Source organism: Vespa mandarinia, chromosome 2 (assembly GCF_050613455.1).
Source record: "Vespa mandarinia isolate Hongniang chromosome 2, ASM5061345v1, whole genome shotgun sequence".
Lineage (NCBI taxonomy): Eukaryota > Metazoa > Arthropoda > Insecta > Hymenoptera > Vespidae > Vespa > Vespa mandarinia.
The window spans coordinates 3,848,089-3,872,500 of record NC_140811.1 but is presented as its reverse complement, the minus strand read 5'-3'; the positions used below and the strand labels follow the sequence as shown (position 1 = coordinate 3,872,500).

General features: G+C 36.5%; 1 protein-coding gene and 1 non-coding gene across 6 annotated transcripts in view; both read right to left on the bottom strand.

The window, feature by feature from the left end:
• The window catches only part of LOC118439618 (uncharacterized), a 250,038-nt gene extending 226,277 nt beyond the window's left edge, over window positions 1-23,761 (bottom strand). For all 5 annotated transcript variants that reach the window (XM_035861383.2, XM_035861384.2, XM_035861386.2 and 2 more), the window contains exon 1: window positions 22,198-23,761. In XM_035861383.2, coding sequence (XP_035717276.2) covers window positions 22,198-23,759 — 1,562 coding nt within the window. In that variant the 5' untranslated portion in view covers window positions 23,760-23,761. The remainder of the gene's footprint in view (window positions 1-22,197) is intronic.
• LOC146873163 (Nuclear RNase P) lies at window positions 13,448-14,090 on the bottom strand. The gene has a single exon (XR_014981897.1).
• Window positions 23,762-24,412: the final 651 nt, after the last annotated feature.

Genomic DNA, 24,412 nt, shown 5'->3' with positions numbered 1-24,412 from the left:
GATGATGATGATGATGATGATGATGATGATAATGATGGTGATGGTGATGGTGATGGTGAAAAAGAAGAAAAGGAAGAAAATGGCGAGAGAAGTCCAAAAGAAGAAAAAAAGAAGAGAAAGTTTTTATAATATACTACGAAGGGGAAAGTAAAGAGAGACCCGTAGAGGATGCCGTAGACATAAGAGAAAGAAGAGTCGTGTACCCTTAACGCGCGTATACACAGGAGCAAGGTCCTTGTGCTCTCCTCGAGGATGGATACATAAACCTTCCAGAATTAATGCCATAAAGAAATCTTAAGCGTCGCTCGCGCGAGAGCTCCTAGTGGATGCCAGAGGCGAAGCACGAAAAAACACTCGTATATTCCCGGTGCATTCTCTGTTTACGGGCTGTTAACTGCGTGCGACCGTCTCGAGTTACATCAATAAACACGTACATAGATGCGCGCGCACGTGCAGAGAAACGGAGCAAGAAAAAGAGAAAAGGAGAGAGAAAGAGAGATAGATAGAGAGATAGATAGATAGATAGATGGATAGATAGATGGATAGATAGATAAGTAGATAGATAGATAGATAGATAGATAGAGATAGAGAGAGAGAGAGAGAGAGAGAGAGAGAGAGAGAGAGAGAGAGAGAGAGAGAGAGAGATCAGTACAGGTTATAGACGAGAAAAAAGAAAAAGAGAAGAGGAGGGAAATTTCTTTTTTATTATTATTCTCGGTCTCGCCTTCCATCAATAAATATTTATCGGCAGAGAGCACAATGCAAATATGAGCCCATACAATATGAGCGAAAGACGACGAGCATTAGCATAATCATCGAATGCGAATGAAAAACCCGATCGAACGATCGATTTTACTTGTCTCCCTGCTTTCAAATAGCTAATGAGAGTGGAGTATCAAAAAAAAAAAAAAGAAAAAAAAAGAAATGGAAGAAAAAGAAAAAACAAACGATCGTTTTTAATAAGAAAGAAGATAAAACGGAAGATTGAAAAACAACGACTTTACGTTTAACTGAATAAATTGGAGTTGACTTCTTCGTGAGATATCAAACGATAATTGCGTTTTTTACTCGATAATAATAATAATAATAATAATAAAAAGTTAAACGAAGTTTAGAAAAACGAAAACCTCCTCAGCTTCTAATTAATTACTTTGTTTTCATTGAGATACGCATTTTGCGACGTAGTCTTTAATATCTTCTTGAATATAAAATAGGCAAACGTATCATGAGTTTCTGAAAGGAAAGGAAAAAAAGAAAAAAAAGAAAAAAAAAAAAAAAATAATAATTAAAAAATTCGTTCAACTCGATTTACGATGATAAAAATAAAATCATATAAAATATAAAAGATAAATAAATGAAATATAAATAATTCGTTATATCATTTATTGATATTATAATTATTTATATTTATTATGCAAAAAAGAAATATACGTGTGTATATATATATATATGTGTGTTTGTGTGTGTATGTATGTTTGTAGACAGAGAAAAAGTTCATGCACGGGGCTCGACAAAGAGCAATTACACTAATCGAAATCGAACGATTTCGTTCAAGCACTCTCGCGGATTTAAACGAGGCTTTCGTACTACTTCCTGCAATGTTGATTTCCAGGAAAAGCGTTTTACCGGCGAAGAAGATACGACGGATCCATCGGGTGCGCGACCTTACCGTCGGCCAATCGCCTCCTCGTCTAGCATTTCTCGGATTGCACCGTCCCGCTGCATCTGAATGCACCCGAGACCCCCGTCCGCTCGCTCGGATCTCTCTCGGAGTCGAGCAGAATTAATGCGAGAGCACGTTGCTCCTTCCTGTTCTCTCCCCCATACTCCTCTTACCCTCTCATCACCATCCTCCCTCTTTTCTTTTTCCCTTATCGAAAATCTCGTTGCTACGGTTAAAAGCGGTGAATATCCAATTTTCAACGCGAACAATTCTATAAAAGAACTTTTTTTCTCTATTTCTTTCTTTCCTTTCTTTCTTGATTTCTTTTTAAAAGACGAGAAAAAGAGAAATGAAGTTTGAAAGTTTTAAACTTATTTTTAATCGATGATTTTTAAAACATCTCTTTCTCACACACACACACACACACACACACACACACATATTCTTTCTCTCTCATTCTCTATAGTTCTCATTCATTTATGAAAATAATTCTAATAAAATATTTCTAAAACGATTATTTATAAAGAATTGCACGAAGTTTAACAAATGTGAAATATTCGAAAACAGTTTGAAAAGTTATTTATTGTTCTTACTATCTGATAGGTTCGTCCTGACACAAACCCACAAACAAACACAGACAGACCCATACAATCAATATCGAACTGTCAGAAATGAAGATTAAAAGATTAAAAAATTTAATCGATCTATATAGCACGCCTAAATTATTTATCGGGAATGTTTTCTTTTTTCATTTTTTAATTTCGAAAATTCGATATCCATGAAATTCAATGGAATTAAGTAATAACAGGGAATATTACGTTTCCATTCGTAATTTAATAATTCGATTCTGTATTTTAATAGATAGGAACGGATACATTAAGGAGTAAGAATAAACAGACATAGTAAAGTTGTAAAAAAAAAAACGTTTGTTTACGTACAAAAAGAAAAATTCCGTTCAAGGGAAATGGATATATATCGTAAGTAATATATTTCAGTAGGGGGTATACTGGTATGGTTAGAGGGGGGTGAGGATGAGGGGAATTGGGATGTTAGCAGTAGTACATCTTCGTTATCTCGACGCGAAACGTGAAACACTTCACTCGAGAATGTTATTCGAACATCATGCTCGAACAGTAAATCCGCTTGAGCACGAGCGTGGAACGAAAAGGGGATCGTTTATCGCGTTAATTTTCAGCTATAATCGCAGCGCTCCAATGAGGAGAATCTTCGAAGTGTACACACACACACACACACACATATATATATATATATATATACACACCTGAGTTCTATACCTTCTGTGATATAAATTTAACAATTTAAAAAAGAAAAATCTTTTTCCCGCGGCGGCTTTTATCATCGAGATTTAACTTTAACGATATCTCCCTTTAAAAAAAAAAAAATAAAAATAAAGATACAGAAAAACAGGAAAGGAGAGAGAGAGAGAAAGAGAGAGAGAGAGAGAGAGAGAGAAATTGGAAAAGATTCGCGGTTAAATAAACGAATTTTATTTCTTTTTCTTTTTTTTTTTTTTTTTTTTTTTTCTTTTTTCTTTATTGGCAAAGGCACGACAACGATTTTACATCGAGAAAAAGGGGAGACTCGGTGGAAAAAAGAAAAAAAAAAGGAACCAGGAAAAAATCGAGTAACCAAAGTGCTTCTTGAAAAGTAACGCGTACGCTTCGAACGATGACATTAATCCTACGTCATACTTCGAACGTTAAATCCTCGAGTTCGTTCGGGAACGAGTAGAAGTACTTATCCAAGTCTGCGCCGGAGTTGGTTGGTTGGAAGGAGGGAATGGCTCCGGGGAGATTTTAGGAGGACTATAGAAATGAATATTACGATTACGACGGAGTAAGATTATTCTATTCAATTCGTAAAAGTAAAAAAAAAAAGAAGTAAAAGAAAAGAGAGAAAAAAAAAAGAATCGAAGTTCTTCTGGTAATAGAAAGTGCCACGAGAATACGACAATTAATTCGAATTTTATTTCGAACGATGTGTATATTTTATTTTATTTTATTTTATTTTATTTTTCTTTGTTCTTTTTCTTTTTCTTTTTTTCTTTTTACTTAACCAAATTTGAAATGACACAAGGCCGTCCTAAGACCAAAAATAAAATAAAGGAAATAAGTAGAATAATAATAATAATAAAAAGGTAATATTTGGGGAAAAATCATGAAAAAAAAAAGAAAAAAAAGAAAAGAAAGAAAGAAACGATAAGAAAGAAAAAGAAACATTTTCAAACCGCAAAATACATATTTATATCTGATCCATTATATACCAGTAAGTATAATATACCTAACAAAGAAAAAACAGATAAAAAGAAAGAAAGAAAGAAAAGAGAAGGAGAGAGGGTGAGGGTGAGGGTGGGGGGGGGGAGAAGAGAAACCGCAAGCGGAAATCACAGGCGTGATATGGAAAATTCTCTTAAACATGATATCGTACAGCGGCGCGAGCTTTTTGATGACGAAAATAGAAGGGGAGTGTGTGATGTGAGGGGAGTGGAGAGAAGAGAGAAAAAAAGAAAGGGGGGGAGGGGAATAAAAAAAAACAAGAGATAGAAAATAGAATGAGGAGAGGCGAGAAGGTACAAGTATGCGCAGTAATAAAGCCTATACGAGAAAACAGGTAAAACGCGAATGCATTCGATGCAACGAAAAAAAATGGCGCGTATGCGTGAACTCTATTTATTTCTCTCCCTTTCTCTTTCTCTCTCTCTCTCTCTCTCTCTCTCTCTCTCTCTCTCTCTCTCTCTCTCTCTCTCTCTCTCTCTCTCTCTCTCTCTCTCTGTGTATCACTACCGTGTGTATACCAGCATCAAATTCAAGCGCGTACATCGTCACGGTTCGACCGCGTTGCTTCCCTCTTCTCTTTTCCTCACCCCTCCAAACCCTCCTTCACCCACCGTTCATTTCTAGGCGCTTTCGAATTTCATACTCCCCATGAGTACACGTAAAATATATACATATATGTTTGTGTGTGTGTGTGTGTGTGTGTGCGTGCACGCGCGGCTAAAACCGATCAGCCTATTGGTTACGAGAACGAGTACTTGCCAATTTATCTGTAGGCAAAAACAACGCGGCAAAGCGCCACAGGCACAATGGAAAAGCAGGAAAGCTCGATTTCGTACGATCGATGCCAACGTTCTACAACCCCGCACCCATACCCCCTCCCTCAAAAGCCCCTTTCTCATTCTCGCTCTCTTTCTCTCTTTTTATCTTTCTATTTCTTTCCTTTTGCGTTTCTCTTTTTTCATTGGTACTCCGTTAGCTCCGTCCGTTATATCTTTCTCTTCCGTTTCTTTAAACTTTATCGGAAACTTCGACACCATCAACTGTACCATTATTGCCAGAGCTAAATTAAAGCCATTCCCTTGTCTTTGTCCTGCTCGATTAGACTTTCTCTCGTATCGTATCCTATCGTTTCTAATTTATTTCTATCTAAGAATAATGACGCAATTATCTATAATTAAATCTATTCTTTGTCTTTACTTATCGTTTATATACGGAAAAAATTATATCATATAAAAAGGGATTCTTTATTAATAACTGTACATTAATATTTTTTCTACTGCATTTAATCTTTTTTATTAAAAAAAAAAAAAAAAAAAAAAAGAAGAAGAAAAAAGAAAAAGAAAAAGAAGAAGAAAGAAAAAAGATAATATTGAAAAATTTGAGATATAAAGAAAGAATTAAATTCGTGGCAATAAAATGGAAATAAAATGTAAAAGGTACGGATGTGCATACACGATTGTCCGACTTTATAGTTGCACGACATTATAAGAGGGTTAAAGATAAAAGTAAATCTTCTTCTTCTTTCGAAGAGAAAGAGATACAGAGAGAATTTTCCCTCTACATATACTACCCTCTAATGTGGTCGTTATGAAGTTCTATAACTTTGAGGTCTCTTTTTACGAAGGTACGTATCGTCCATTGATTTCATGCGAAAACTCGCATCTTCGTCCCTCTTTCTTTCCTTTTTTTTCTCTTTCTTCTTCTTCTTCTTCTTTTTTTTTTTTCCTTTTCTTTTCCTATGGGCGTCGACGAAGTTCTTACCACCGAGAAGATGTCACAATCGCCAGAAGTTTAAGGAAAGCGTACCTAAAACGAGAGGAAAGAGGAAAAGGATAGAAGGAAGGAAGCAAAAAAGAAAAAAAAAAAAAGGAATGAAAGTAGAAAAAGGGAAGGGGGAGAAAAAAAAGGATGATGCGGTCTACCGAGGGTAAAAAGGAAGAAAGTTTTCAACGAGAAGGAAAGCTTGCTAAGAGAGGAACGCGACTGGATCTAAAAGTTTTACATAGTTATTTCGGGTTATTAAATAACGTGACCCTCGTATATATATATATATAGAGAGAGAGAGAGAGAGAGAGATGTATATATGTATGTATGTTGAGCCGTCACGGTAAATAGTGTCTACAAAGTCTCTTGAGTATAACCAAGAAGTGCATGCAGTCAGCTAGGAAAATTACTATCCCGCGAACGATAGTAAATCCCTTTGGTCCAACGAATATTAAATCCTGACATTTCTCTGATTTCGGTAAGAGCATCTCGTTTGTCGTTAATTATTTATTTATTTTAATGGGCTTACATTGCGACAGCGCGCTCTTCCAAGTGTATTCGCAAATTATAGTGATTTTCAAACACCCACTAAAGTGATTACATGTCGTAAACCGTTCGCGCACAATAAATATCTATGAATATACGCGCATGGAATACATACATATATACATAGATACGTATGCCCATATTATTCGCCATAATACAGTCTCAATTATCATAGTTCATATTTCCATTCGAAATGAAATTCCATGCGATTTCTTTGGGTCATAGAAAAATTCGTTGACTTTCAAAAGCAAAAGTGATTTATCTATCTTCTTTATTTTCTTTATTTTTTTTTTCTTTTTTTTTTTCTTTTTTCTTTTTTTTTTCTTGCCCCAATTAGATACATTCCAATAAACCAATAATCATTTTTATTATCGCTAATCTATCTGCATTAGTAAGAAGGAAAGAAAAATAAAAACAAAAAGAGAATGACGAAGAAAAAAGGAAAAAAGGAAAAAAAAAAAGGAAAAAAAAAGAAAAAAAAAAAGAAAAAAGATACGTGACCCGTTCTCACGGGAAAAAAAGAAGGAAAAAAAAAAAAATAAATAAAAGCTCGGATATCAGAGTATAATATTCATGAGCACGCGATCTTTCCTTTTCTTGGATATAGTATAATATACGATGATCGAAATGGGAGAAGAGAAAGGCGGAGATGCTTTATGGCCAATTCAAAGTAAATTGAATTCCATCGGACAGGAGTGGTATAGAGAAGATGGAAGAAAAAAAGAGATAGAGATAGAGATAAAAATAGATAGATAGATAGATAGATAGATAGATAGATAGACAGATAGATAGATAGAAGAAAGATGAAGAAGAGGAGGAGGAGGAAGAAGAAGAAGAAGAAGCGCGATTCACAGAGTGAATACGAGGGAAAAAAAAAAGAAAAAAAAAAAAAAAAAAGAAAAAAAAAATTGGAATACATTTCCGGCGCGGTGCTCGACTTTCTCGTCGGATAATTCGGTTATGAATTATGAAGTATCCGCCGGTGGAATAAATGATGATTACTTTTGACGTAGAAACGCGGCCGATAATTCACATAGGGAAGAGAAGCTCATTCCACCTGACAAAAGTATTTCGCTACGGTTTTCTCTGAATTTTCATGAGTTAGCTTCAACGAGAGAAAGAAAGAAATAAAAGGGGGAGGGGTGGGGGGATGGGCATGGGGAGAGAAAAAAGAAAAGAAAGAAAGAAAGAAAGAAACGAGGAAATAAAAAGAGGGAGAAAGAGACAGACAGACAGACAGAAAGAGAGACATACAATTCCATTCGAGAGTAAAAATATGTTCACCCGATACTCGACTTCACGTTTCAGGACATTCTAGTTTCTATAGCAGGGCCGTTGAGTTTTTTCTTTTTTTTCTTTTTCTTTTTTCTTTTTTTTTCCAATCTCCATCTAGGTAATATCTTTGGCCTATGCCAAGGACGTCAACGTGGTTTCCCTTGAAAGGGAATCCGCGCAAAAAAGAAATTTATTTCGCCGTTCGACATCCTCTACTATAATCCTCGTGCCAATCTACTGTTATCTATTAAACGACGACGAAAATACGATGGAAGGCAGAAATAAAAAGTTTGATTTCAAATTCCTTACTTCTCTCTCTCTCTCTCTCCCTCTCTCTTTTATTTCTTTTTTATTTACTTTGTTTTTTTCGAAAACATTTTTCAACGTCGCCTTTTTATCCGATTAAAAACAAAGTTAAAAGAAAAAGTTAAACAAAACAAAAAGAAAAAACGAGTAAAAATTAAGAGTGATCTTTCTTATTTACTATTTTTGTTTTTATTTTTTCTTTTTTTTCTTTTCTTTTTATTTTTTTTTTTCTTTTTTCTTTTTTTTTTTTTTTTTTTGTTATCTTTAAAATTCTCGAATTTTTTGAAGATAATTAAAAAAGATACGACACGTTTGTATTAGTGAATAATTTATAAAAAAAAAAAAAAAAGAAAAAAAAAACAAACAAACAAAAGAGAATAAAATAAAATAAAGAAAAAAAATGGGAGAAATCTTTTCGATTGAAACGAATTAATTGGAGAATGAATTTATTGAACGATGATGTAATAAATATTTCTGAATCAACAACAGATCAAAATAAAATGTCTCCACTTTTACTTCTTATCGATTCTTCCAAGTATCGTGTGACACGTGCACTCTCTCCCTCTCCCTCTCTCTCTCACACACACACACATACACATACACATACACTCTCTCTCTCTCTCTCTCTCTCTCTCTCTCTCTCTCTCTCTCTCTCTCTCTCTCTCTCTCTCTCTCTCTCTCTCTCTCTCTCTCTCTCTCTCATAGTTGATATATTTTTAAACGGATTCTTGTAATTGGAACGTACGTAGAAGATGTTAGTGGAAGATTTTTATTCTTTTATCGGTCGGTCGCAGTAAAAATAGCATACGGTAAACGTATACATACATACTTACGTGCCTTTGATTTTCTCCTGAAATATTTATATTCGCAACAACGTAGCGGAATCAGAAACTGAAAAAAAAGAGAGAGAGAGAGAGAGAGAGAGAGAGAGAGAGAGAGAGAGAGAGAAAGAAAGAAAGAAAAAAAAACGAAAAAAAGAAAAAAGAGAGAGAGAGAGAGAGAGAGAGAGAGAAAGAAAGAAAGAAAAAAAAACGAAAAAAAGAAAAAAGAGAGAGAGAGAGAGAGAAATAAAAAAGCAAGAAGAAAAACACGAGGAGAAAAGAGCGTACAAATGGTTATCTAAATTGAAGCTACGTGAAATTAGAAGAGAGATAACCTCTGTACACACATTTGATTATCTAACATAAATATCAAAATGTTTCTATTAAATAAATGATGAGAAGAGTAATGAATATAAAGATCTATCTCAATTTTAATATTTTTGAAAAATCAAGAGAGAAAGAGAGAGAGAGAGAGAGCGCGCGAGAGAGAGAGAGAAAGAAAAAGAGAGAAAGAGAATACAAAAGTTTCCTTTATAATCTTAACTAATAATACACGATAATCTATAAATGTTCTAATTATAGATACATCAAAGTAGTTATAAAGGGATACACCCGTGATACACGGCTTACGCGCGATAGCTCGTAAAGGATGACCGACTCGTTAAAAATAGAAAATGAACGTTCTCTATCTATCTATCTATCTATCTCTCTCTCTCTCTCTCTCTCTCTCTCTTCCTCTTTATTTTTTTTTTTTCCTTCTGAACGAAGCTCTTTAATCCCAGTTTAATCGCAGAGATTTAAAGACGTAGAAGGTGACTTCGTTTAACGGTCGTAGAACGTCGTAGTATAAGCTTTGGTACTTATATCGAATAGTTTCTAGTACCACTTTTCACGCCATGGTGACGTAAGGTACGCTACTTCCAAGAAAACAAATTAAAAAGATTGCCATCGGTAACGTTGGCCCGAGTTAATCGTGGAAGTAGGAAGCGAGTAGAATACGTCGTGCCTTATCTTTCCGATAAGAGCGTTCCAACCGGCGTTGGCTTTTATATCCGCAAGGTTCATAAATTAGACGACGAGGCCTGTTAACATCGAAGAACGTGTACGAATAATGGGCTGGCACACATTACCGCGACACGATCGAATGAGAAATAAATGTTAACGGATACCTACGTATAACGATTCTCATGGACGACAACGATCTTGATCGACGTAGATTTATCTATGTATTAATAAATCAACACGATCGATCACGTTGACTTTTATCAAAACAGGAAAAATGAGTGACGCATTTTTATGAAGTGAACGATACGAAACGCATGTTGCTTGACTTTATTGTGAATATATTGAGAAGAAAAAAAAAACAAAATAAATAAATAAATAAATAAATAAAAAAAAAAAAAAAAAAAAAAAAAGGAAAGATATACATATGCATGTGCGTACGTTTCTGTGCGTATTTAAGTTAAGAAAAATAAAAAAAAAAAAGAGAGGAAAAGAAAAAAAAATAATCATCGAGCATAGATTCACGAATGAACGCAAATACGTTCAACGGTTTAAAAAAGAGCATAACGTTTCGCAGAATTCTAAAACGTTTCGTAATCGGCTTTGAACGCGTACCGGCAAATCAAAAACAACTTATCTAACTTCTAAAACGTTCCAGTCGTCGAAACACCAACAGACCTTTTGTAGAAGCAACGAGCGAAACAACCTCCTATAAATAGTCGAAATATCATGAGCCCAGTCGCATTAAGTACAACCGAGCTCGAAAATTAATACCACGGCACGCATACTTACTCTAACGGGCGGCGAGCTCCGCGTTCAAAGCGATAATAATCTGCGGTATATGAGTTATTCGCGACCGAGGATTATTCGTTTGAAAGAGCACCGAGGTCGGAGTAATCAGCTAATCGATAGGATACCGTGCGTACCAGCTAATACACGAAATGTTATTGCTGTCGTCAAACCGGAATTAAATATAGTTAAGAAACGATGAAGCAAGAGAAGAAGGAAAGAAGAGAGGGATAGGAGGGAATAAAGAGGGATAGAAAGACCTAGAGAAGTCGTCCGTTCAGACCTCGTTCGTTCCTTTCGCGTAGATCTTGCGTTTACGTGGGTGGTTAGTTATCAGCACAAATTACCTTTTGCTCCCACGCGTTTAATTTAGTTCGGTACATGGAATAATAACGTTCGTTCGTCTGTGACGCGCGTAATCGCACCGAATCGGATAATAAATATTCAAAGTCATATATATATCCAGTAAATTTGCCGGACGTAATTATATTATCGATAACGTTCGAACCATCAACAAATTTCAACGTTCATCGATTAATCATAGGAACATGTATACATACATATATATATATATATATACACACGCACACATACACGTAAAAAACAGAATTTTTTTATAATTTACAAATTACCTTCGTTAGGTAATATACTCGTTGTAAAGAAGATATAACGCGTATCGTCGTGACCAAACGTTAATTCATTCGAAATTAAATTGAGACGGGGAAACAAGAATTCTTTTTACTTTTTTCTTTTTTTTTTCTTTCTTTTTTTTATTTTTTTTTTTATTTTTTTTCTTCTTCATCTTCTTCTTTTTTCCCCGTTCATCCTGTTAAAAAGATTAATCGTTCGTAACATCGTATCGTAACACAGAATTCTCAAATAGAGATGGCATATACTTTATAATAATGATCGATTAAAAGTTGATCCGTTGATTCTTATCTCGTTAAGGAGTAGCCTTTTACGTAAGCGATAATAGTATATTATTAAACCGATTGAAACATCGAATGCATTGCGTCGAGTTCCTCAACGAGTCGTGGATTTACGATAACGACGACGACAACGACGACTACGACGACGACAACGACGACGACGACGACGACGACGACTACGACGACGACGACGACTACGACGACGACAACGACGACTACGACGACTTCAATGAATCTTTGTTTAATCCTGGTCGATATATCGAGTTATATACACATACATAACAACGATGACCAAATACAAGTAACCAGGTGCGTATACCCGATGCTATCTCTTCGGGAACATGCTACATCGTGCTGTACCGCGCGTGCAATCGCTATGGTAATAAATTATTCCCGCTGTATATTTCTACACGTAGATCTCCACTGACGGGAGATTGAAAAATATCCACTTGATACTTTATCGCTCGAAAATTTCGAAAAAAAAAAAAGGAAGAAAAAAGAAAGAGGAAAAAAAAGAGAAGATAAAAAAAGGAGGAAGGGGGGAAATAAGGGGGGAAAGAAATAAAAATAAACTAATAAATAAATAGATAGGAAGGAATCAACGTTGAGTATAAAGTTGACTTTAACGAGCAAAAAAAGAAATAACATTTCGCTGCGATCGTGCAGATATAATATATATATATATGTGTGTGTGTGTGTGTGTGTGTGTGTGTGTGTGTGTGTATGTGCATATGTATATACATATATAATTAAGATGAGTAACGGTATCCATGTAAATTAATAGGTTTAAACTAAAGAGAAATTGATTAGATAGAAATGAAACGATAGGTAAACGACGAGCTATCTCATGCGGGAAATATATAAAATTAATCAAATTCGCTTTCCACGGAGAAATCTGCTCGTTCGGTCTCCCGCGATCGATGCCAACCAGGCAAGAGAAGTTTCTGAACAAGTGAAAACTATAATTAGCCCATTACTCAATAGAGAATGCCTCTAAAGTGACTCAAGGCCTCGACAAAAATACATACCGTCGAATGTGTATGCTGGATGCACGATCACCGTCGTCCGAACACAGTTTTAATTTTATGGACCACTATAAATTCAATTAATTCGATCGAATCGATATCGATGGTTATCGTTCGAATTCCATTTCCTAGTAAGATGATTAAGAAACATTCATGGAATTCATGAACAATAATACGTCCTCGCGCGGATTGCGTTACGATAATCCTCGAACTATGCGAAAAATTTCAAATAAATTATCGAAGCGCATAATCGATATCTAGTTATATCAATCGTAATGCTTATATTATATTAATCGTCAGCCAGGTAATTTTTTCGATTCCCATTAATAATTATTAATGTAACATCGAAATTAACTGATGAAGATCGTTATATTAATTTATGATATATCATATGCACGTTCTCGTTTACATTTCACTTTACTTAGTCATAATTTGATTGGTTGCCATATGACAGCAATATATATATCCAATATATGTCCAATTCTATAATTTAAGAAAATAGTAAATATTAGATATAGATATATGTTAAGTAAAATTTATTAGACATATATATATATATAACCTTATATATACTTATATAACCTTTTATGTATTGACGAACGTTTGAGCGTATGTCGTTTTTGCAGTGCAAAGGATTAATCCATTATTTATTCCTTCCGGACGTCGTACTATTAATTTACTATTATTACAAAAATCGAAAGTTGCACTATTTTCTTATCTCTTTTCATTTTCATTTTTACGATCAATATTGAAAATACTTTTTACTAAGCTTTGAAAAAGTTATATGAAAAGAAAAAAAGAAAAAAAAAAGTCATACGTTAATTACAATACGATTAATTAAATATTTATTCAATTATAATCGCTTTTGATGACATTAAACTTTTCTCTAACTCCGTAAAACGATCGATACTCCGTAAGAGAGAAATAAAGAGGAAAAAGAAATTAAAAAAAAAAAAAAATAAAGCAAAAAAAAGAAAAGAAAGCAAACAAATTTGATAAAAAGAAGCCCTCAGAATCGAAGATAGAAACGGCCAGAGTCAGATTAGTCTGAATTGAGTTCCGTCCTTCTCACCGCGCGTCTCGGATTAGAAGACGCACACGAAGAACGGCTTGCAGATTGTGCTGAAATCGCGAGTCGCGGGAATTTCCATCGACATGACCGACTCGACCTCTGTCAGTATCCCTCTCCACTTTCGAACAGAGAATAGAGAAAGATTTACGTAGGTATCTGTTCGTGGATAAAAGATGATATGTAAATAGTAAAGTTTAAAATAATCTTTTCTCATCAAGAAATATATATATATATAAATATATATATATATATATATATATATATATATATATTGGGTTGTTCGGAAAGTAATTTCGTTTTTTCGCGACAGATTTAATTGTATAATATATATAAAAATAAATAGACAAAAAAAATTATAAGATAAGGAACGAAAGTGGAAAAGAGATAACATGACGTCCTAGGTTTCTTAAAGATCGATCGTCAAATATTTCTGTTTTCCTCGGCCCCGTATAACAAGGCTGCCCTTCTAGAGCATATATTCGAAAATAAATAAAAATTTTATTCGAATCCGACTTTATCTCAGACCTTCCCGAGACAATTTCTCGTTGGTAACCAAAATGTACCTTAGCTTGTGTGTCCCTTCTGCTAGATTGACTCTGGCCACAAAATCATATCTCATTTTCTCATCATTGGGCAATTTTCTTATCACTTTCCTTTTTTTTCTATTTCTTTTTTTTTTTTTTTTTTTTTTTTTTTTTTTTTTTTTTTATCCGAACACTTAATTCATACTCATCATATCTCTGATTCATTTGTTGTTATAAGTACGATACAATGATTCATATCCATTAATTAATATTGTATAATTGGATACGTAGATGATATACATATATAAATATGTATTTTTATTTTTTCAATGGTCGAAAGATACTTTAAGAAATTACAATGAACTTGAAAAAAGAAGGGGGAAAAAAAAAGAAAAAAAAAAAAAAAAAAAAAAAAAAAAACAGAAAAGAAAACCAACCAGTTGGAGAAATTAGAATTAGAATGAAATATCCTTTATAAAAGAGTATATGTTATGTATATATATACATATATGCATACCAACAATCATAAATCCCTTTTGCAATTATTCAAACCCGAATCTGAACCTGAATATCCATCCATCCGGTTTCGTAAGAGACGATTCTAGCCGTTACGCCAACCGACATGTTACGTATACTATGTACAATACATATGTACACATATGTATACATACAATACAACTTAGGATCGATTAAGAACAGTTAACATGAATTGTCGGTGAAATAAGGAATTATATACCGTCGATTATCGTTGGAAAATATTTCATTCGTTTAAGATCGATACGATCTAAAAATAACGCGAGATTATTCGGGTCGAGCTTATTTATCCTACACCCGTCATCGACATTCTCAGATGTCTATATACGCGTCATATTTTCATAACAGACAGAAGAGGATTTCGTTTATTGTTCGTTCGGTTTACTTGACGTTATAGAGAGATCGGATAAAAGAAAGGTAAGAGAGTTTTTAGGTCAGCCTTGGTGGTGGTCCTGGAGGGGAAAAAAAAAGGAAAAAAAAAAAAGAAAAAAGAGAGAGAGAGAGAAAGAGAGAGAGAACGGACAGGGCAATTCGAGTATCGGGACGACGTTCGACGCTTAAACAATACATATTTCCAGGATCGATGAAAAACCTATATGAAAGAGAAAAATAGAATAGAATGGGATAGAGTAAAATACAATAGAATAGAATAGAATAGAATAGAGAGGGGAAGGTGAGAGAAAGAGAGAGAGAGAGAGAGAGAGAGAGAGAGAGAGAAAGAGAGAGAGTGAAAAAGAAATAACGAAAAACACTTGAAATCGCGAGATTATGTAACGTCCAACGTCGTGGAATTAACAGCACCGACATGCAACGATGCACCTGTATAGCGATTTTCGTGACGTCGCGGCGATTTGGCGTGTTTAGCAAACGACTTGACGAGTCATTAAACAGAGAACACTGGCAATTAATTATCACGTTTGCGTAATCGCTGCTCGACAACGATGGAGGCAGGATTGCGCAACTATCGCTCATTCTACTGTACTCTGACCCTCTACCTCCCTCCCTCCCTCCCCACCGCCCCCACCCACCCTCTACTCCCCTTCCCACCGTCCCTCCTCTCCTGCTTCAACTCCTACTGCTCTTACTCCTCTTACTGTTGAACGACACTTCCCTCCTCCTCCTCCTCCTCCTCCTCCTCCTCCTCTCCTCCTCCTATCGTCCTCCCGCATCCACGGACAACACCAGTACCCACAGTTTCAACTATCCTAACCTTAATTTTACCTCGTCGTATCGTAAATACGATAATACAATTTCGAATGGTCAAAAAAGAAAAGGACAAAGAAAAAAAAAAGATAAGATAAAAGGATATGCCTTTTATAAAATGTCCTTATCATTGATTTATTATTGTTAATATCGATAAATAATTGAATTATATGCGATTTGAATTATAGATTAGTAGTATTAAAGCCGATGAATAATTTAATTATACATGTATAATCAAATTATTGATGACTGATAAAACATATGATAAAATTTCAATATCTAATGCAAATAGCACAAGTAATAAAAATAATGTTACATATATATATATATATATATATATATATATATATATGTAATATAATCTTAATCAAATATTTTGATAAAATATTTAATGTGCGAATATTGTATTATTCGGTCATTAGATACACATTTCTATTGATTAGATCAATATTTTTATTAATTAATGATAAATATTTTGTAAAATGCATAGTCAATATATATAAATATTTTGATTAGCATTAAAATATATAATAATATATAAAAATTTCAATATCTAATATGTATATATATAATATCTAATATGTATATATATAATATGTATATATATAAAATATATAATAATATATAAAAATTTCAATATCTAATATGTATATATATAATCGGTATAAATAATGAAGCGTCAGGATTACGTCAGGGTTGTTGCATCAGGGTAGCGTCTGGGTTTAGTCTGAGTTTATTATAAATACTGTTCGTCTATTTATAAAAATACTGACGAATCATTAGATTTATAAAATATTTTAATTAAAATAATGACAGTTTCTTTTTTCTTTTTTTTTTATATTAATCAATGTAATAATACACATCATTTATATTACGTATCAATATTTCATTTATAAATACCGATTTATCTAAAATATGATAGAAAATGTTGAGAAATATTGATCCAATAAATAAAAAACAAATAAATCTCTCATAAGAACTTATAATTATATTCATTAAAGATTTAAATTATATAATAAAGTAATTAATTAAGGCAAAACACTTTTTATATTATGTAAAAAAAATAATATATCGGACACAAATATACATCATTAATATTTAATTAAATATCCATTATATAAGTGTATATATAAATATATATGAATGAATGAATGAATGAATGAATGAATGAATGAATGAATGAATAAATGGCAAAACCACGCGCGTAAACGTCTGCTCATGCTCTTTTGCCGAGGGAAAACAAACGGAGGATATTCGCATACATACATCACACTTATCTCATATCTTTCTTCTACCATCTACGACATAGTGATCTATAGTTTCCTCTATATCACAATATAAAAACACCTGGTATAATATATTTGAATAAATCTCTCTAATCCCCGATCGAACTCTAAATATTTAAAACCTAGTCGATTTCATTTCGTTTCCATTCGCTTCTTTTTTTTCCTTTTTCTTTATTCTTTTTTTTTTCTTTTTTTTTCGTAACATTAATTAACCATGCCTATCGATTCGATATTGAGCAACAAGAAAAAAAAAAAAAAAAAGGAGTGAGGATGGAGGTATGAAATGGAGTGGGATGGGGGAAGAGAAAAAAACAGTGTTTGTGTGAGAGAAAGAGAGAGAGAGAAAAAGAGAGGAGGGACGAGTGAGGCGGGCAGAGAAATAGAAGTGAGAGAGAGATAGAGTGTGTGTGAGAGAGAGAGAGAGAGAGAGAGAGAGAGTGTGCATTTGTGAGAGAAAGAGAGAGTGTAGAGTGTGTGTTTGTGTGTGTGTGTGTATGAGAGAGGGAGAGAGTATTTGTAAATGAGATAGAAAGAAAGAGAGAGAAAGAGAGAGAAAGGGACAGAGAAATAGAGAAAGAGAGAGAGAGAGAGAATGTTACGTTAGACTGGTGGAGGAACCGCCAAACGATGAAAGCGACAGAAAGCGCGTAACCAAGCGTGAGCGGCGCACGCTCGTACATTCGTTAGAAATTGCGGCCGATGCCGCGTTTTAACCTTCCGCTCGCACGTGCTCGCCGGCGCGGCACGCCGTATTCCACGCGTACGCATGCTTAATTGCATGACCTATTTGCGATCTCATTATACAATGCGCTCCGATTATTCAGTTTGGTTCATGCGCGTTAAACGCATACATTCGTACACGTTTATAATTCTAATGCACGATCCAGAGAAAGAGAGAGAGATTGAAGGAAAGAAGGAAGGAGGGAGGGAGGGAGGGAGGAAGAAAAGAAAGAAAAAGCAAAAAAATAAAAAAAAAAAAAAAGAAAAGAAAAGAAAAAGAAATAGAAATACGACGTTGCTCGTAAAAATTGTAAAAATCAAATATCTAATGGTATATTATTATATGTCTCGTTGTATCCTAATTGTATTAATAATTAACGACAAATGTTCCACGTTATACCGGTTGATATAATTTATAGAAATATGGATTTACGTATGCATTTGTTTGTATTATAAAATTGCACGTTAATGTACATATGTATATGAAATGTTATTAGAACACTTGTCATCATTTCTTGCATCATCGTGTTATATGAAACCGTATTATATACGAGAGTTCGCTGTATTTTATATTATGTACCTTTTGACGATTTCAATTTACTATTTTATACGTTATCGTATTGATGAGCAAACAATTCCGCATTATAACTTAGTCAGGAGCCAAAACGATTAATTTCACAAAATGGAAAGTGAAGAGAATAAATTATTGATTAAAAGTGGAACTGATTGTTATTCAATGATTCATAACTAAGATATAGATATACATACATATAATAAATAAAAATAAAATCTCTACGACTTGTGTATACATTATTAACTGAAGTGAATAGATAATGATATAGATGGCGCAAGACAGTGGTCATGGGTCAAAAAAAACATTTTTCTAAACAAAAACAAACAAACAAAATAAAAATAAAAATAAAAATAAAAATAAAAATGAAAGAATCGCTATGCGTAAACGTCATCGCATAGCGATTGTTGTTGTTGTTATTATTGTTATATTGTAATAAGAAAAATGAAAGAAAGAAAAAAAATCATTGAGAGAGAGAGAGAGAGAGAGAGAGAGAGAGAGAGAGAGAGAGAGAGAGAGAGAGAGGAAAAAGCGATATACATATATAAAGAGAAAAAGATAGATAATAGCGTGCGAGAGAAGCGGAATTCGAAGAAATTCTGAGGCGACATCCGAAGGAATTACTTTGATAGCCTCCGCAGTCCGTAAAGGCAGGGAGGTATGTAAGAGAAGAGACAAGGAGCCTATAGGTATTATAAATCAAGGAAGAAGGTCCGTGAAAGGAACGTTAGTGGCGTTCGACAACGAAGGAAGAAGGAAGAAGCTGCGCGTGGAAAGAGTGAAAAGGAAAGGGACAACGGGGGATGAGAGATAGGGGAGAGGTGGAGGAGTATGGTCATGGTCGTACATCACCCTTGGTATTTACGACGTACCATCGTAAATCAATGATCGCACGAACAACGCGGTTCGACCAAATTCCTTTCCCTTCCTTCCGACCATTCCGACGCTTCCTGTCCACGAGTCCGTTCAAAAGAGAGAGAAAGAGAGAAAGAGAAAGAGAGAGAGAGAGAAAGAGAGATAGGGGTTGGGGGGAGAGAGAGAGAGAGAGAGAGAGAGAAATCACATCGATATTCCTCCTCGTTTTCGATAGGATCAATGACGATCGATAATCTTACGACAAATCGCCGACCAAAGCCACACACGAATGAATTTTACGTACCTATATCGAAATTCGAAGATTCGAATGGCCGATTATTCGAGATCCTCGTAGTGCATGTAAGACGAATCGTTCATTTTTTTTCTTTTCTTTTCTTTGTTTTCTTTTTTTTTTTTATTTTTCTTTTTTTTTCTCGTAGTTGCGCTCCGATTTGTCTTTCGGCAAATTCCCTTCCCCGGGGTCATCACCAATAAACAACGAGACACGGACCTGGATGTAACTCGGTGGATCTTCGATCCATATTCGATTACAAATTCGTTGATATGGAATCGATTACATCGAACCAATGAGAGAGATCGTATTACGATGAATAAGATATATTGCGTGCATATATGTATGTATGTATGTATGTATATATGTATGTATGTATGTATGTATGTATGTATGTATGTATGTATGTATGTATGTATGTATGTATGTATGTATATATGTATGTAACATATGTCTATATATTTCTATAACGGGAAAGAAAGATTTTTACGAAAGAATTCGTAAGAACATTGTAAGAGTCTACTGTAATCTTTGAAGGAAACATGAAAATTCAAGCGTAACGTTGACCTGAAAAACTGACAATTGACAATAAGTCGAACTGGTGACCAGATTTGGTGTAAAACGAGACCTACATATACATATATATATATATATATATATATATATATATATACCAACACGTCCGAGCACACGCATACGCACATATAAAAAAAAAAAAGAAAAAAAAAAAAAAGACAAAATAAGAAAAAGAGCAAAGAAAGGGAACAAAACGAAAAAAACCGACGAAAAAAAAGGAAAAACGTTTCGTTGATTCAGCGAGAAAATAGACGCTTGACCATACGAGACCGGGTCAGTCTGTGTTACGAGGGCGAGCATTGTTTGCCGGGGCCCTTTAAACGTCATTTAAACCGTGACTTCTAACAGAGAGAAAGAAAGAGAGAGAGTGAGAGAGAGAGAGAGTCCGGAAAGGATCGTTTTAACGAGGTTTTCAGACGGGCCAGGTCAGACTGGTCGGTCCTCGATTACGAGCACTGACCACGAGACGTTGCCCTTTGCTGTTTCGTGGAACCTCGAAAAAGAAAAGCAAAAAGAAAAAAGATATGTATATGTATATGTATATATATATATATATATATATATATATATATATATATATATATATATACCTACTGGTTTCTTATATACGAAAGAAAAAGGATAGGGCCTCCTTCCCTGTGGTTGATCCCACGTGATCCGTGCAAAATCGTATTACGCGTTTGTCGTTCCTACATGAAGCTTCAATGACGTTTTCGCAAATCATTCCGCATCGGAAAAGATTTGCCGAAAGATAGGAAAAAAAAAAAAAAAAAAGAGAAGGAAGTATTTTTCGTCTACAAGCACTTTATTCTCTTCAAGAAAACGATAGATACAACACGTAAATTTATCAAATTACGATAAAGCGCGTCATTTTTTTTTTCTTTTTTTTTTTAAATATATTGCAAATAACTACATCTTGTTTCCTTCGTAAGATATATCATTTTTCTCGGCGTAAACTCGGCAATACAAAAAGGGAGAAAAAAAAAAGAAAGAAAGAAAGAGAGAAGATTTCTATACAAATTACGTATAATATATATGTATATACATACTTATGTATATATGTATATATATGCATACGAGTAGAAGAATTCGATCTATAACTTTCTCTTCGTCAACTTTTCTACGACTTTCTCTTCATCAAAGATACTCGATGGTATGCCAAACGTTGAGTTTATCGTCGTCCGAAAGTTCTCCCTTCTCCCTTCTTACCACCTTCTCATCCCCATCTTCTTTCTATGCCTCCTTTGCGCCTCTCACTATTTATTTTAATTTATGAAACTCACGTTCGTCCGAAAAAAGACGGCTAAGAAACGTGCCAGAGAGAGAAACAGAGAGAAAGAGAGAGAGAGAGAGAGAGAGAGAGAGAGAGAGAGAGAGAGAGAAAGAGAGAGAGAAAGAGAGAGAGAGAGAGAGAGAGAGAGAGGAGAGAAGAGACTACTTCTTCACACGAATGGCGTAGAACGTGCATGTTATCCCGATGAAAGGAAACGTGGCCGTGGAAACGGCACGAAAGAGTCAAAAACATCCCCCGAATGGATCTTCTCGAAAAGAAACTATAAAAGTACAATGAGGTTTCGAAAGGAAGACGCCTTCTCGTTCTTTAGTTCTTATAGGAAGGGAAAGGGCGCGCGCGCGCGAAAAAGAAAAAGAGAGCGAGAGAGAAAGAGAGGGGGGAGAGAGGGAGAGAGAGAGAGAGAGAGAAACTATCCTTCGTCCGTCACTCGCAGAAAATTCATGTTTTTCAGGTCGACGGTGAAAAGGACTACAAAGGGAAGCAAGAAGAGGGGAGAAGAGGTATAAGGGATGAAAAGGAAGGAGAGGAAAGGAGACGCTCGAGGAAACCTTTTTTTAGAGCCGGCTGAAACGATTCTGGATAAACCCGTTTGAGCGACGAGACCTGCCCCCGTACACATGCTTTTTACTCTCAACAAGAAGGACGGTTCCCCCTTAGCCCTCTTTCACGTTCGTAACATTCGAAAGGAAAAGATTTGGGATGACTCAACGTGAGCGACCACGTAATAGAGACTCGCGGAAGGACTATGAGACAAAAACAAAAAACGAAAAAAGAAAAAGAAGAAGAAAAGATAAAAGGAAAAAAGAAAAAAAAAAGAAAAGACAAAAAGAAAGAAGAAAAAGAAATCACTGACCTGATATAAATGATGACTCCGTTGGCGCATATCCTCTTCCATCCACGTGGCACCGTGACAGAGTGCTGCTGCTGTTGCTGCTGTTGCTGCTGCTGCTGGTGTTGTTGCGCGAGCACCGCATTACCGTTCATCGTGAGCACAACATTATGCTGCGCGTTAGCACCGTTCTCGTTGTTGTTGCCGTTCGCAACCGCGAGTCTCGTCGTTGAGGATGATCGCGTTGATTGCTGTTGTTGTTGTTGTTGTTGTTGTTGTTGTTGTTGTTGCTGCACGCACGCACCACTTGCACCACCCGCACCAGAAGAAGCACTACTAGCACTACTACAAGCACCATCTCCTACCGCACCATTCATCGTCACGTTGTTCGAGCCGTCGTGCGAGGACGTTTGACTCTGACTTTCCGGACTGCTGAGACTGCTGTACGTCGATGATTCACCGATGTCTGACCTCACCGAATCACCAGACAAGGAAGACCCGGTCTGCCTGTCATATCCATCCTGTTGTTGCTGTTGCTGTTGCCTAACTTTATCGTCTCTTCTGTCGACAACACCGACGTCGTTCGTCTGTTGTCGCACAAAACGTGTCACTCGAGCCTCATTGCTCTCAAGCAAGCCAATCCTATTGACAGCGTTACCACCAGAACCGACAACAACGGCAGCAGAAGCACCAGCAACGACGTTGCTGTTTGCTACGTTGTTGTAACGATGGGAAGGGTACATCTTGAGGCTCGTATCGTCCTTGCTAGCTCGTCTACCGGCGTCCTGGGAATACTCATTGCCCAGAATTCTACCAGCGACGACTTGAGTCCTTCCGTAGACGATACCACCGACGTAATCATCCTCCTCGTCGTTCGACGACCTCGACTGATCCCTTCGAGCATCGCTCGACGCTACTACTGTCGTCGTTGCCGTGTTTCCTGTCGTCGTTATCGCAGACGTGGTTGTCGTCGTTACCGAAACGGCATGATGATCATTAGACCTTTTCAAATTCGCCCGAGTACGATCGACGGCAACGACGGTGGTAGTGGTGGTGGTAGTGATGGTGGTGGTGGTGGTGATAGCAGTGGTGCTGGTGGTGGCGGCGACGGTAGCGGCGGCGGCGGCGACGGCGGCGGCAGCCGAGTTGGCGGTTTTGGCGGGAAAGCAAGAAGCCGCCGTCGGAAGTTGTGTCGGAATGACACCACCGGCAACGTAAGCCGTCGCCGGCTGATGCCTCGGCGATGATAGCCGATAGCCGGCCGTGGTCGTCGCGACGGCCGTGGCGGCGGCTGTGGCGGCGGCATTTTGACCACCCACCGCCGTGGCGTAAGCAAAGTTCTCCCCCGAAACGTAGACCAGAACACTGCCACCACCGCCGTTGTTATTATTGTTGTTTTGTTGCTGTTGATGCTGCGGATTTTGAGGATGTTGCTGCTGTTGTTGCTGATATTGCGGGTGCTGTTGCTGAAGCTGAAGCTGCTGTTGTTGTTGTTGTTGTTGCTGTTTCTGTTGATGATGATGATGATGATCGTGGTTCGGGGGAGCAGGGTGCGTGGACGGCTGCTGCTCAGGCTTGCCGGCCATGGTCCAGGTCCAGCAGCGCTGCAAGGAACCCCGACATCACTGGAACGCACGGCGCACGCCTACGTTTAGATACCACCAGCAGGTTGCCGTTGTTGTCGCTCTGACGCATCCTCCGTCGAAAAAGAAACGATCACGCCTTTACGACCGGCACCCAAAGAGTAACGATACTATCCACTTCGTTTTTCTTCCACGTCACGAGTCTCTTACTCTTTTCGCTATTATTTTTCTTGCTATTGCTGTCGCTGCTTCTGCTGGTGTTACTACTGTTCTTGCTGTTATTACCACTGGTGCCACTGCCACCGCTGCTACTGCCAGTGTTACCGTTATCACTGCTACTACTGCTGCTGCCGCTGCTGCCGCTGCTGCTGCTGCTGCTGCTGCCGCTGCCGCTGCTGCTGCTGCTGCTGCTGCTCGTGCTATCGGAGCGGCCGTTGTCGTAGCACGACATCCTCGGCGGAAGAGTTACCGGTCCACACGACGATATCCAGGACGATCGATTTGATATTAGCTTTGTAGGATTACAACGCGATCGCACTTGCACGAACACACACGCGTGCTAACTTTTTCTTCTTTCTCTCTCTCGCTCTCTCTCTCCCTCTCTCTCTCTCTCTCTCTCTCTCTTTCTGTCTCTCTATCCTATTTTTTCTCTTACA